General features: G+C 33.0%; 3 protein-coding genes across 3 annotated transcripts in view; 2 read left to right on the top strand and 1 right to left on the bottom strand.

Annotated features, from left to right (window-relative positions):
• The window catches only part of LOC113388535 (zinc finger protein 354A-like), a 31,118-nt gene that overhangs the window by 17,312 nt on the left and 648 nt on the right, over positions 1–13,158 (bottom strand). The window contains exons 3-4 of the mRNA XM_026625906.1: positions 12,947–13,133; positions 5,997–6,214 (exon numbers count right to left, since the gene is read on the bottom strand). Of these exons, the coding sequence (XP_026481691.1) occupies positions 12,991–13,133 (143 nt within the window). The 3' untranslated portion in view covers positions 5,997–6,214; positions 12,947–12,990. The remainder of the gene's footprint in view (positions 1–5,996; positions 6,215–12,946; positions 13,134–13,158) is intronic.
• On the top strand, positions 6,480–7,508 carry LOC113387961 (thymidylate synthase). The gene has a single exon (XM_026625369.1). It carries the CDS (start codon positions 6,568–6,570, stop codon positions 7,489–7,491), a length of 924 nt encoding a protein of 307 aa, XP_026481154.1. The 5' UTR covers positions 6,480–6,567; the 3' UTR covers positions 7,492–7,508.
• Positions 9,740–12,989, top strand: LOC113387960 (regulator of telomere elongation helicase 1 homolog). Its single transcript, XM_026625368.1, is given in 2 exon segments — positions 9,740–11,394; positions 11,397–12,989. Coding segments are annotated over 2 exon segments (2,994 nt in total). The 5' UTR covers positions 9,740–9,851; the 3' UTR covers positions 12,848–12,989.

Here is a 13,158-nt window from a genome sequence, read left to right on the forward strand (position 1 = left end):
TTTGGTCTCAAACAATTCAGAATGACTTGGAACGTCGAGAAAGCATACATATAGCAAATTGGATCTTTTCGTGAAACAAACTTGTTATTGTTTGGGAAATTATTAATTATACACTTGGTGGATAAAATATCTGGTTTTGATGTCGATTTTGAAGTATTGAATTTTGTACAAATTTATAATATATTTTATATTTATTATACAAATTGTTTACTATTTATGATATTCATAATGAATTTATGTTCTTTTCTAGTTGACCATGGACATCTTAAATTCCATTCACCAACTCGATGGCAAATCCTTAGGCGACAGATACAAATTAATAAACCAAATCACCAAAGAAGTCTCCAACACAACCTATGATGCTCAACAAAAAACCACAATTCTAAATTCCTTCCAACCCAAAGACAATTTAGAGAAAAAATTATGGGCAAAACTATTGACCACATTCGAAGTCAAAAGTGTATTTTTGCAAAAACTACAATCCGAAGACAACGAGTTGATCCAATTGATGTTCAAGGATGCTCGATGGTTCTTCACAAAACACAAGCTAACATTTGATGAAATATTAAACCAAGTTTTCCCTAATATTTCTACAAGTTTGAGAATCAAATTTCTGTACCTTGTATCCGAGTATTATGATCAAAACGAGTTGGATGCATTTTTTGTGATTCTACGCGCCCAATACAATTTAAAATGGGCTTTTTATATTCTGCCCAAGTGCAGTGATGATTGCATCACCAAATTGATCACCGAAGACAATGTTAAAGTCACTGAGAAGTTTTTGTTAAAACTGTATCATGCACGTCCAGAAATTGTTGTAAAGTTTTTACAATACCTACTGCAAAGCAAAACATCGTGCAATAGTGTCAATGATTACAAAAGTGTCATCAAGAAGTTGGCATGGAATCAGCCTGATGTGTTCTTCGAAATGTACCACAAGTCTGATGTGTTGAAGCCTGATCAGTTTGGTGCTTTGACGACTAAAAAATTGTTGCAAACAAATAAACAGTACGTTTTGGATAAACCCAAACACTATTTACACATTTTGCATCCACGACAGACACATGCAAGTATGAAGTATTCGGAATATCGTCAGTTTTATCTAGGGCTTTGTCCAGAACGTGAGGAAGATTTTGTTGAAGATTTCAATAACCAAGGTGATATGCATAAGTTGTTGATACTTGTTAAGAAGAACACCGCACAATTTTTGTTTGATGTTTACAAAACCAAGTACAAACGAGATGTTTTGGATAACGATGATATGATAACCGAGTTGCTGATGAAATCTTTACCTGTGGACTTGAAGGCTAAGTGTGCTGCTGCTAAGATTGACAATATGACAAAGTACGAAGACGAATGGGAAAAGTGGTATTGTTACTTGAAACCTGCAATTGCAATTCCTAAATTCAAGGAGTTCATTTACATCACCAACGATGGCAATGAACGTCTACGATTCGTCCAGTACATGATCAGATGTTGTGGACAAAACGACGACCATCAGGCTCTTGTCCAAGTGTTGAAGTACATAAACGAAAGACACAGAAACGAAGATTCCAAGTTCAAAAACAAAGTGTTGAAGGAGACTTGCCAATGTTTCGACATTCAGAAATTTCAAATCGACGTGTGGAATTGCTTGGACGAAATCATAAGTGTTATAAACATCGGAGATGAATGGAGGTACATGTCCCGTGGCGAATGGGCAAAAAAAGTCATCGAGGAACGTTTACGTTACAATTTGAAAAATAATTTAACCATCGACGAATACATTGGATATCTGCTCAAATATATTAAAGCTACTTACTTCTATCGCTACAACATTCTGCAAGACAATGCTGAATATGAAAAAACATGCATCGATCACATTGCCAACATGTTGCCCACTATCAAAGACTTTAATGCAACTAGTGAAGTACAAAATTTGATATATTCCATCGGTGAATTCAATCAAAAGCATCCCAAGATAAAATGACTGTCATAAAGTACCAATGGGTGGTTGATCATATCAAAAAACTTGTCGAAGACAAAGAGGAATTTGATATTGATTCAATTCGATGCGGTATGACGAACGATGATGAAGCTTTAGAATATTTTAAAAATATAATTCCGCGAAAGGTTGATATCAGTATATATGATTTGCATAAATATATTAAAAAGCCTGAAGATATTTTTGAATGTTTAGAAAGCATTATTGATAAAGGCTTGGAACGATATTATATAAATATGTTTATAACGAATGTCAAGAATAGAAAATTTATTTACATACCTGAGTTGCGTGATAGAATTTTGCAAGCTTGTTTGGATAAATTTAAAAACGCTGAAGAGCCTAAGATTAGATCAAACGCCTTAAAAGTTTTATCACATATAGTCAACTCACAAACGTTCTACGAACTTGCCAAACCATTTTATCCAATTGAGAAGAAAATTGATGTAAAAAACCAAAGATGAGTACACATATTCGATACAGCAAGCAATCGGTGCCAGTTTGTCTAGATACCCAGGACCTGAAGAAACTTTTGAAGCTCTTCGAATATTCTGCAGAGGAGACTTTCTAAAATTGACCTTAGGATCATTGACAAGTGTGTGCTTCAAAACAAATCAAACAAAAGCTTTGAAATTCCTCAACGACAACTTTGATCAACCTGTGTCGGCTAAGAAACATATAATAAGACTCATCAATGCCATCGGTACTAAAAATGTGGTTTTGAAAATGCTGAAACAACTCTGGGACAGTGAGAAGCATCCTTCTATCCGTAATGTTTTAATAACGTCTGTTTTTAATTGGTTTGCAAGTGATCCCGATATGGAAATATGGAAATATGGAATTTGTTGAAATCTATATTTTTAGACGACCAAGGATAAAGATATATTCACCATGCTTCTGAGTTTCGATCAAGTCGACAAGGATTATTTAAAGGAACATATTGAACTTTGTTGGGAGACCGTCAACAATTTGGAGTCGCAGGATAAAATCAATTTGGATGATGAGAAGTCTAAAATTCTGCAACGCGTAACGAAGAATATTAACGATTTAGACGAAAATTTTATAAACAAATTACTCCCACGGTGTTTCAACACGTCTTACTCACGTCAAGTGCAAAGTTCTTTCATCACGTTAATGACAGTGTATATTGTAGAAGCTAAATTTGTTTTTTTAAACAAAAAAATGAAACAGTTTAAGGATATTTTAAAACAGTACGTGGATGAAAATTGGTGGAAACCAAACCAAAAAATCCTTTAGAGTATCCATCCAGAGTAATGATATTCGACTTCATCACCACTTTATGTCAAAGTGCGGTTTTGAACAAACAACAGTCTGATAATTTACAAAGTTTCGAAAAAGGACTAACAGAAATTCTGTCTATATTCGAACCAACACAAATCTACAGCAATTACTTGGAATTAAAACTTACACATTTATATTTGCAATCCGAGGACGCAAATGAATTTATTGGTAAAATAAAAACAAATTTCATCGACGTCGAAATAGAACAATATGGCACCGATGTTCTATCACATTTAACAACAGCTCTGTCTACCTTTTTGAGCTCACATGAATCAGAAAATAGTGACAAATATTGTTTGCAAGCCGCCCTAAAACTTGTCGAAGGTGATCCTGCTCCTTATCACCAACTTGGAGCAATTCAACTGCTCAAAAAATCGAAAAATAATATGGAAGTTTACCAAGGTGTTATGAAAGTTTTGAAACAGAGTCAAAATAAGGCAGTTCAAATATATTTGAATGAACATTTGAATCAATAAATAGATGTAAACAAGTAATTATAAGGAATCAAATATGATTATTGTAAGAGATATAAATACTTAATTGTATAGTAAGAAATATATTCATTGTTGCTAAGATTGCTAAGTAAAAGTTTGTTCGTGTTCCATTGCACCTATCATCACAGAGTTCGAATAGTTTACTGTGTGAATAGCTATTAATTCGTTGATAATTGGACTGAATTATATAACTTTTAAACAAAATAGTACAGTAATACCTCGCTTAACGTTCTATCAAAGTAGAACGTAATGCGAAACAACGCTAAGCGAGGCTATCTTTACATGGAACTATTCGGGTTAGTAGAAGATAACTAGGACACTGGTTAGATATTAAATTTAAACAGTATGTTTTTTTTTAATAAAAATAAAATAAAACATTTATTTCTTAAAGCCCAAATTAATACCACAAAACGAATATTCTTGAAAAAACATATAAAATTCTAAGCCAGTCTAAACCAATATTTAGTTAGCCTTCCGAGTTTCCAGTGTTGTGCCTTTTTGTGACAAAAGTATCTAATGTCATTTGCTTTTACTTCTGCATTGTTCTGTTAAAAGTTCCTCATAAACGGATAGAGCATCTCTAACACCACGCCTTACTTTTGATCGAATCATTTTCAATGATCCATTATTTCAATTATGGTAAAAGGACAAACTCCTTTTTACAAACACCATCGAAAGTTCTTTTTGCTCTTCCTCTGAATCACTGCCGTCAACATTTTTGTTTCCTTCATGTTCAGTCAATTTCTTGAGCTCATCATTGGAAAGAGTAGTGGATGCTTCTTGAATTATTTCTTCGACTTATTCCACATTTATTCCTTCAACGCTTTGGTTGAAATAAAAGAGCGCTAAACGAAACAGCGTTAAGCGAGGTATTACTGTATATGTAAAAACTTAGGTAAACAATGCAAAATCATCTACATATATAAACTGCCTATTACGATGAAACAGCGTTAGCGTTAAGCGGGGTATTACTGGTATGTGTAAGACCTTAGGCAAACGTCAATGCAAAATTAACTACATATATAAACTGCCTATTACGTTGAAACAACGTTAAGCGGGGTATTACTGTATATGTGAGGTAAATGTCAATGCAAAATTATTTACATATATAAACTGCCTGTCACAATGTTTATCTAGTGTTAACTCCTAAACTACTCAACCGATTTTGAATTTGATTTAGTCATTGTGTGCAATTAGGTTAAATTTAAGATATGAAATAGCTTACAACTTCATTTATACTCACAATATTATATTATTTATAATGAATAGTCTATTAGTTAACAGTCACACATAAGTTTCAATGCAATTAATTTAAACTTGAAATATAGGATGACTTATACCTATCTCATTTCATAGTCGTTAGATATTTCTGTCAAATTTCATAAAGAAACTTGCGTAAATAAATGGAAGTCACATTGGTGCATTATATACAATTCAAAACTACGGCTTTTTGGGTGATATTAGTGACATTTCTTGACAACAGCAATTGCTAGAAGAACAATTATGCAACAAGAATAACACAGGCCTACAAATTTTTTTTTTGTTTGGTGCATCAAATGTTAGAGCTGATTCTTATAGTATTTTTTGCACTGATTTCAAATCTGCAAACCATTTTGTTGTATCAGCTCTAGTTTTTGAGATACAAAGAAGTTGCCAAGATTGAGATTGAGATACAAAGAAGGTCAATTCTAGGTCGTCACGGAAAAGAACTTTTCACAGTGTCAACTAATGTCCCAACTAAGGCCGAATGAGTCTTGTAAGTTTGTATGTACGAGTAGGCTTATCTCATTAAAATAACATTCTGAATTGTATTACTATTTTGTACTTTCATTCCTTATATATCATATATATCATATCTTGAAAACTAAAGCTCATAGAACCAATGTCATTTTTGAAATCAGCGCCCCAAATATACTTAAAAACAGCATTAAAATCTTTTGCACCATTTTCTTTGTTGGCCTGTGTAATCATTGGAACTTGGTGCTTGTTGATGATACCTTGACATCAGCACCTAATAACATCGTAAACTGTTTGCAAATATTTTTACATCATGCATTTCAAACGTAAACTTTGGAAATGAGAGAAATATGAATATTATACGCCAAAAAGTGTTAGGTGAGTTGATTATTACACCACCTTTTATGTTTGCTAATAAATAATATAAACTATGCTATGTGTTTCGTATATATGAATATTTTATTAATTGACTATTATCCTACCTTTAATCCACGTCGGGTATAAGCTCATGTACAGCCTTTTTGTGGCTCCTCAAATTTGCAGGATGAGCATAAGCCTTGTCGCAGAAGTCACACTTGAAGTTTTTAGAACTAAAAGTGTCTTATAGCATGATATTTCAATTCAGAAGCAGTTCTTAAACCTTTATCACAAATCTCACAGGTAAAAGGCAACTGGCCACTGTGTATTCGCATGTGTTCAACTGAAAGTAGAAAAAAAACTAAGGTTAAATGTAATATACCATGATATTTGTACTGTTTATAGTAAATTAGTTAGTTAGTGAGTTCATGCAACTTGCCTTAAGGTGAAACGCCACATACACTTAGCTTAAATAATTTTTTAAGCCTATTTGAAAAAATTTCAGTTACGATTGTTAAATTTGCTGTCAATTCCATAGTATTGCCAGATGACACTGTATTTGTGTTAACGTATTTCGTCACCTGGCAACACTAAACACTTGACAGTTTTGTATTTATCCCGCGCTTTTTATTGTTTGCACAATATTTGCATTTTGAGCGCAAAATATTTTATTAATATCACTAAATCAGTGTAACAATGGAAGATAATAAAGAAAACAATCTAAACTTATCTAACGAAACCGAGGAGACTCCAAGACATGAAGAATATCAATACTTAGACCACATTAAACTGATTATAGAAAAAGGCAACAAGAAGTCCGACAGAACAGGCGTTGGCACTATGTCAATATTCGGGGCACAAATGAGGTACTCCTTAAGAGACAATACATTTCCTTTACTAACTACCAAAAATGTATTCTGGAGAGCCGTCGTGGAAGAGCTCCTTTGGTTCATTCGAGGCAGCACAAATTCCAATGAACTCAAAGACAAAAAGATACACATCTGGGATGGTAACAGCTCTCGAGAGTATTTAGATTCCCTGGGCTTTACACATCGTGAAGTAGGTGACTTGGGTCCTGTATACGGCTTCCAATGGCGTCATTTCGGAGCTGAGTATAAAACTTTTAAAGATGACTACACCGGTCAAGGTGTGGATCAATTACAAAATATACTGAACTTGATACGTACTAACCCTGATGACAGGCGTATTATCATGTGTGCATGGAACCCTAAAGACTTACCAATAATGGCTTTACCACCTTGTCACTGCTTAGCACAATTCTATGTGTTCGATGGTGAACTAAGTTGTCAGTTATACCAAAGATCTGCAGATATGGGTTTAGGAGTGCCGTTTAATATTGCAAGTTATGCTTTGTTGACATATATGATTGCACATGTGACAGGTTTGAAGCCGGGGGATTTTGTTCATACTTTGGGCGATAGTCATGTGTATTTGAATCATATTGAGCCTTTGAAGGTGCAGTTGGAACGGACACCGAGGGCGTTTCCTAAGTTGTACATTGAACGGAAGGTTGAGAGTTTGGAAGATTTTAAGCTTGAAGATTTTAAAATTGTTGGATATGATCCACATCCTAAAATTGCTATGCAGATGGCAGTATAATGATAAATTTGTATTCGCTGTGCTTTAATATTTTTATATAACTTAGTATAACTTTATATAACTAAATAATTTGCTTTATTTTATAAAATAGCTTTTCAGAAATGAAATTTTCATGAAATTAATATATTCTTTTAAATATAACTATATGTATAATGTTTGTTTTAAGATCTTCTTTTGAAATTAATATTCATTATAATGCATCACACATTATAATAATTATTGCTCGAATAATTTATCCTTTTTCAAATTTATCTTGTGAAAATCAATACAAGAAAAGTTTGTCTTGATATTGTTACAAGTATTAAAAATTATATTTAAGATAATGAATTATATGCTTTTATTGTATTCATATTTTTATGATATTTTTATCAAAACCAATAAATTATTGTTTTTGTTAAGATATTTGTGTTTATGTTAACATTTATAGGCCTTTTATAGAACATATTTATGACAGACATTATATAGTTTAATTAATATTATAATTTTTTTAATACTACAAACATTATTAACTTCCCCTAGAGTAAGTTATTGTAATTGTCCAAAAATTAAAATTGAAAATTTTTGCATTTCTCGACGTTTTGAAGGTTTCTGAACACTTTGGCATACCGCAGAAAAAGTGGATGTGTGTGTGTGTGTATGTGTGTATGTATGTATGGATACAAATTTCCAGTCACGTTTTCGGGCGCACGGATCAACCGATTTGAATGGTTCAAAAAACATTCGATTCCTATTGATAGGGAGAAGAGCTGATTAGGTTTTGGCAAAGGCAGGTCCAGCCGTTACGGAGATACGGAGCAAAGAGTGCAGAAAATAGAAATCGAGTTTTTGAGAGAACGGAGCATCCGATTTGAATGATCTAAAAAACATTCAATTAGTAATGATTGGGAAAAGAGGTGATTAGTTTTTGGCAAAGACAGGTCGCGCCATTTCGGAGATACGGAGCTAAATGTGCAAAAAATGGCAGTTTTTGAGAGAACTAAGCGTCCAATTTAAATGATTCAAAGAACTTTCAGCTTGTTTTAACAAAATAATTGATTTTGGAAAAAAACTAGCTGTAAGTGGAATTCTGTCTTAAGGCAATTAAGGCATCGTGCCTTAAGGCAAATTGCTGGAACTTCCCGTACCAAAAATTATTATTTTTCTAAAAACGATTGACATTTAAAAAAAAATACTTCGGAAAAATAAGATTTTTGAGAAACTATAAATTGGACAAAAAATTACTTTTTTTTTTTTTTTTAATTTTTTTTGGAAAAAATGTTTTCTTTATTTTGGCATATTTTGGCTGCTTTAACTGCATAGAGATAAAATGTAAAAGCGCGTAAGCGCCGCGTCGCCGTCTAACAAATAAACATTAGTACGGAACCCATAGGAATGCAAACAAAATTTATACTTATTGTTAAAATCTCTATAAAATATCTGATAATTTGATGTGCATATGTCTAATGATCATTTTTGACCGCCAAAGGGCATTTTTTTTCCGCTAGACCTGCCCTCATGAAAATTTGATCAATTCTTCATCTTGTCAATACAAGTAAAACGTTTTTTGAATTATTAAAATCGGACGCTCCGTTCTCTTAAAAACTGAGTTACCGTTTTCGGCACTTTTTGCCCCGTATCTTCGGAACGGCTAGACCTGCCTTCGCCAAAAACTAATCAGCACGTCTCCTTATCAATACGAATCGAATGTTTTTTGAATTATTCAAATCGGTTGATCCGTGTTCCCGAAATCGTCGACGAAAATTTGTATCCGCACATACGTACACACATGTACATACATACATACATACATACATACACACACACACATACATCCATTTTTTCTAAGGTATCCCAAAATGTTAAGAAACCTCTGAAACGTAAAGATATATAAAAATTTTCATTTTCGATTTTTTTGCGATTACTATAACTTGCCCTACGGGAAGTTAAAAATTGTATCATTTTTTTTTTTAGTTTTTTTTTCGTATATCGAAAATAATTCAGATTTTATTTTTAATTCTGGAAGTGCCAGCAATTTGCCTTTCATTAAATTAAATTAAATTTCATTAAATAATCACCACAGGCCGCACGTTGACAGTTATACATATTTGACAGTTATATATTTTGACAGTTATATATATTATATATATTATATTATATTAGCAGCAGGGTTTTGATTTTAATCTAGATGAAATAGTGTGCCTTAATTAAATTTTTACAATAAATTAAAAGTTATATGCTGGTAGATGATTATGTATAATATTTAGCATATGCAGGATATTAGCAGTTCAGTTTTATCATTCAAAATGGAATTTTAATAGGTTATATATAACATAATTATCTAAATATTTGTTTTTAATATTAACTTTTTTCACTTAATAACCATGGTCGAGATCAATATACGCGATGTACTTGTACATTTTCCTTTCGAGCCATATGATTTGCAAAAAGTTTACATGGAAAAAGTTATAGAATGTTTGCAAAATGGTTCTAATGGAGTTTTAGAATCTCCTACAGGCACTGGAAAGACTCTAAGTTTGCTTTGTTCTACACTTGGTTGGTTGATGGTGAAAAAACAACAGGCACAAATAAATAAAATACAGGACCAACATGTTTCAACAGAAAAAGGCATGAATAAAGTAAAATTGCATTCGTTGATACGAAATAATGATTCCCTTGATCCTGCCGCAGCACTGGATAATGTTTCATGGAGTGTGCCTCATGTCATATATGCTTCTAGAACTCATTCGCAACTAAATCAGGCTATTCAGGAATTGAAGCGAACGCATTATAAATTTTTAAAAGCTGCTGTTATGGGATCTAGAGATCAGATGTGTATTAATCCAGAAGTAATGAAAGAGGAAAGTAATGCTAATAAGATTCATATGTGTCAGCATAAGGTTCTTTCCCGCACTTGTTCTTTCTATTTAAATATCGACAATAAACGGGAGCATCCATTGGTGCAGGAAAACTCTGTCTTAGATATTGAAGATCTTGTAAAGGTTGGAAAAAAAATAAAAGCTTGTCCGTATTATCTAAGCAAATCTATGCATCAAGCGGCTGATATAACTTTTATGCCCTACAATTATCTACTAGATCCCAAGGCTAGAACGGCTAACAAGATAGATCTAACCAATACTGTTATAATATTAGATGAAGCTCATAATGTTGAGAAGACATGTGAAGAGTCAGTATCAATACAAATTAAGAATACTGACCTCGCTGTAGCTATTGATGAAGTTACAAGAATTATGAAGCATATGGTTGAAACTGCTGATTTTGAAAATGTAGGGGATAGTCAACCTAAAGATTTTACAGCAGAAGATTTAGCTGACTTGAAGGAATATTTACTAGCACTTGAGAAGGCATTTCAGAATATTAAAGTCACAAGCGAAGAAGAAGGATCAACTTATCCCGGTGCCTTTATATTTGATTTTCTATCTGAAGCGAATATAACGAAACTGAACTATAGGTCTGTTACTGGAATAATAGATTCATTGCTCCAATTTTTAAATACCTTGACAAACTCCAGCTTCTCTCACAAAGGAGAAGGTTTACAAAAAATTGTTGATTTGCTCCAAATAACCTTTTCTACATCGAACGAAGAGCAAGAAGAGCAAGTTAAAAAATGTTTTAAGGTACATATAGCTATTGAAGCTGACCATAATAAAGGATATAAAGCTGCACAAAATAATTGGCTTAGTGCTAAAACCAAGGAAAAGACAGCTGTGAAAGTTTTAAGTTATTGGTGTTTCAGTCCAAGTTTTGGCATGAAGCAGTTAGTGGATAAAAATGTGCATTCTATAATTCTAACTAGTGGAACTCTCGCTCCGCTTAAACCATTATTAATTGAGTTAGGAATACCAGTTTCCGTTCAGTTAGAAAATCCACATGTGGTGAGTGCATCTCAAATATGTGTTCAAATAATCCCAATGGTTCTGACAATCAGGTGCTGAATTCAAGCTATGAGAATAGAAATAATCCAAAATATATTCAATCGCTTGGTTGCACAATATTATCTTTGTGTTCAGTTGTGCCAAATGGCTTGCTGGTATTTTTTCCTTCTTACCCAGTTATGAACAAGTGCCAAGAATCCTGGCAATGCAGCGGACTTTGGCAACAGATGAATAGAAAAAAGACCATTTTTGTTGAACCACGTAGTAAAGACGCATTTTCCACGGTAATGACAGAATTTTACAACCGTATTAATGATGCAACAGAAAATGGAGCAATATTCATGGCCGTATGCAGGGGAAAGGTATCGGAAGGTTTGGATTTTGCTGACATGAATGGTAGGGCTGTTGTAATTACTGGCCTTCCCTTTCCACCACTCAGAGACAATAAAGTAATACTTAAGAAAAAATACTTGCAAGAAAACAGGACTAGTTCAAACGAGTTTCTGTCTGGAGATGAGTGGTATAGACTTGAGGCCATAAGAGCCGTCAATCAAGCTATAGGACGAGTTATTCGCCACAAAAATGATTATGGAGCTATATTATTATGTGACACAAGATTTCAAAATCCTTCTCTGAGAAATCAACTGTCTAAATGGATTCAAGGATACATCAAATGTAATGATAAATACGGCCGCGTAATTGGAGATCTACGCATGTTTTTTAGAAATGCAGAAAGAACTTTGCCCCTGCCGAGTTTAAAACCTTTGTCAAAAGATGATGAAATTGTTTCCGATTCAAATTTAAAGACTGACATTATAGATTTAACGACGAATACCAAGCCAGCTTTTACGAAGACCATAAATACTGTGATTGATGATTCAAAGTTGAGACCCAGTTTTAGTTTGAAAAATATAGAAAAAGTAAATGAAGCTGTAAGCTGGTCTTCTATGGCAGAATATAAGTATGTACCAAAGTCAAAACTACAGACAAACCAATCAACTAGCTTGATAGACGGACTTGGAGAGGAGAGTAAAACTATAGATTTCAACGATGTATCCAGTGCAACATGTAGTATTTCATCAGGCGACTCTGATGATGTCGTAAAACAACCACATAAAAAAAGAAAATTGAAAATACTTCAAACGTCTTCATATGATCAGAATTGCATAAAAGAGACTACGCTGTCAACAATGACAGAAGGATCAAAGTGTAAAAGCCTGATTGCAAAACCTCTTCCAGAAAATAGGCATGAGTACTTAATTTTGCTGAAAGAAAATTTAACCCTGGAGTCTTATAATAAATTTTTAATAGCCATAAATGCGTATCAGATGGATAAAAACTACAATAAATTAATTGCTATTCTGGATGAAATATTTTCAGAAAAAAAACAAATCCATTATTTACTAAAGGGACTTGTACGATTCTTGAAGGATCCCCATAAAAAAAATTTTGAACTGTATTGTAAGAATAACATTGATGTGTAATTTAGTTTGTTACTGAATAATTAATAAAATATTGAACGCATAAAAAAAAAATAATAATAAATAAATTTAATCCCTAAATCGCATAAGTAATTCACTTACCTAATCTTGTAACCATGCTTCCACAAACTGTACAGCAAGACTTCTCATTTTTTATGAATTTTCAGATGAGAATTGAGGGAACTTTTTAATTTGAAGCCTTTTAGACAAGTCGTACAAGTGTAACTTTTTTTGGTATCATGTGTTAATAAATGTTGCTGCAACGTGTACTTGGTTTTGAAAGACTTTTCTGCAAAAGAAAATAAATAATAAAT

Source organism: Ctenocephalides felis, unplaced genomic scaffold (assembly GCF_003426905.1).
Source record: "Ctenocephalides felis isolate EL2017-DRISC unplaced genomic scaffold, ASM342690v1 CF-g0.4_SCAFFOLD_03572, whole genome shotgun sequence".
Classification (NCBI taxonomy): domain Eukaryota; kingdom Metazoa; phylum Arthropoda; class Insecta; order Siphonaptera; family Pulicidae; genus Ctenocephalides; species Ctenocephalides felis.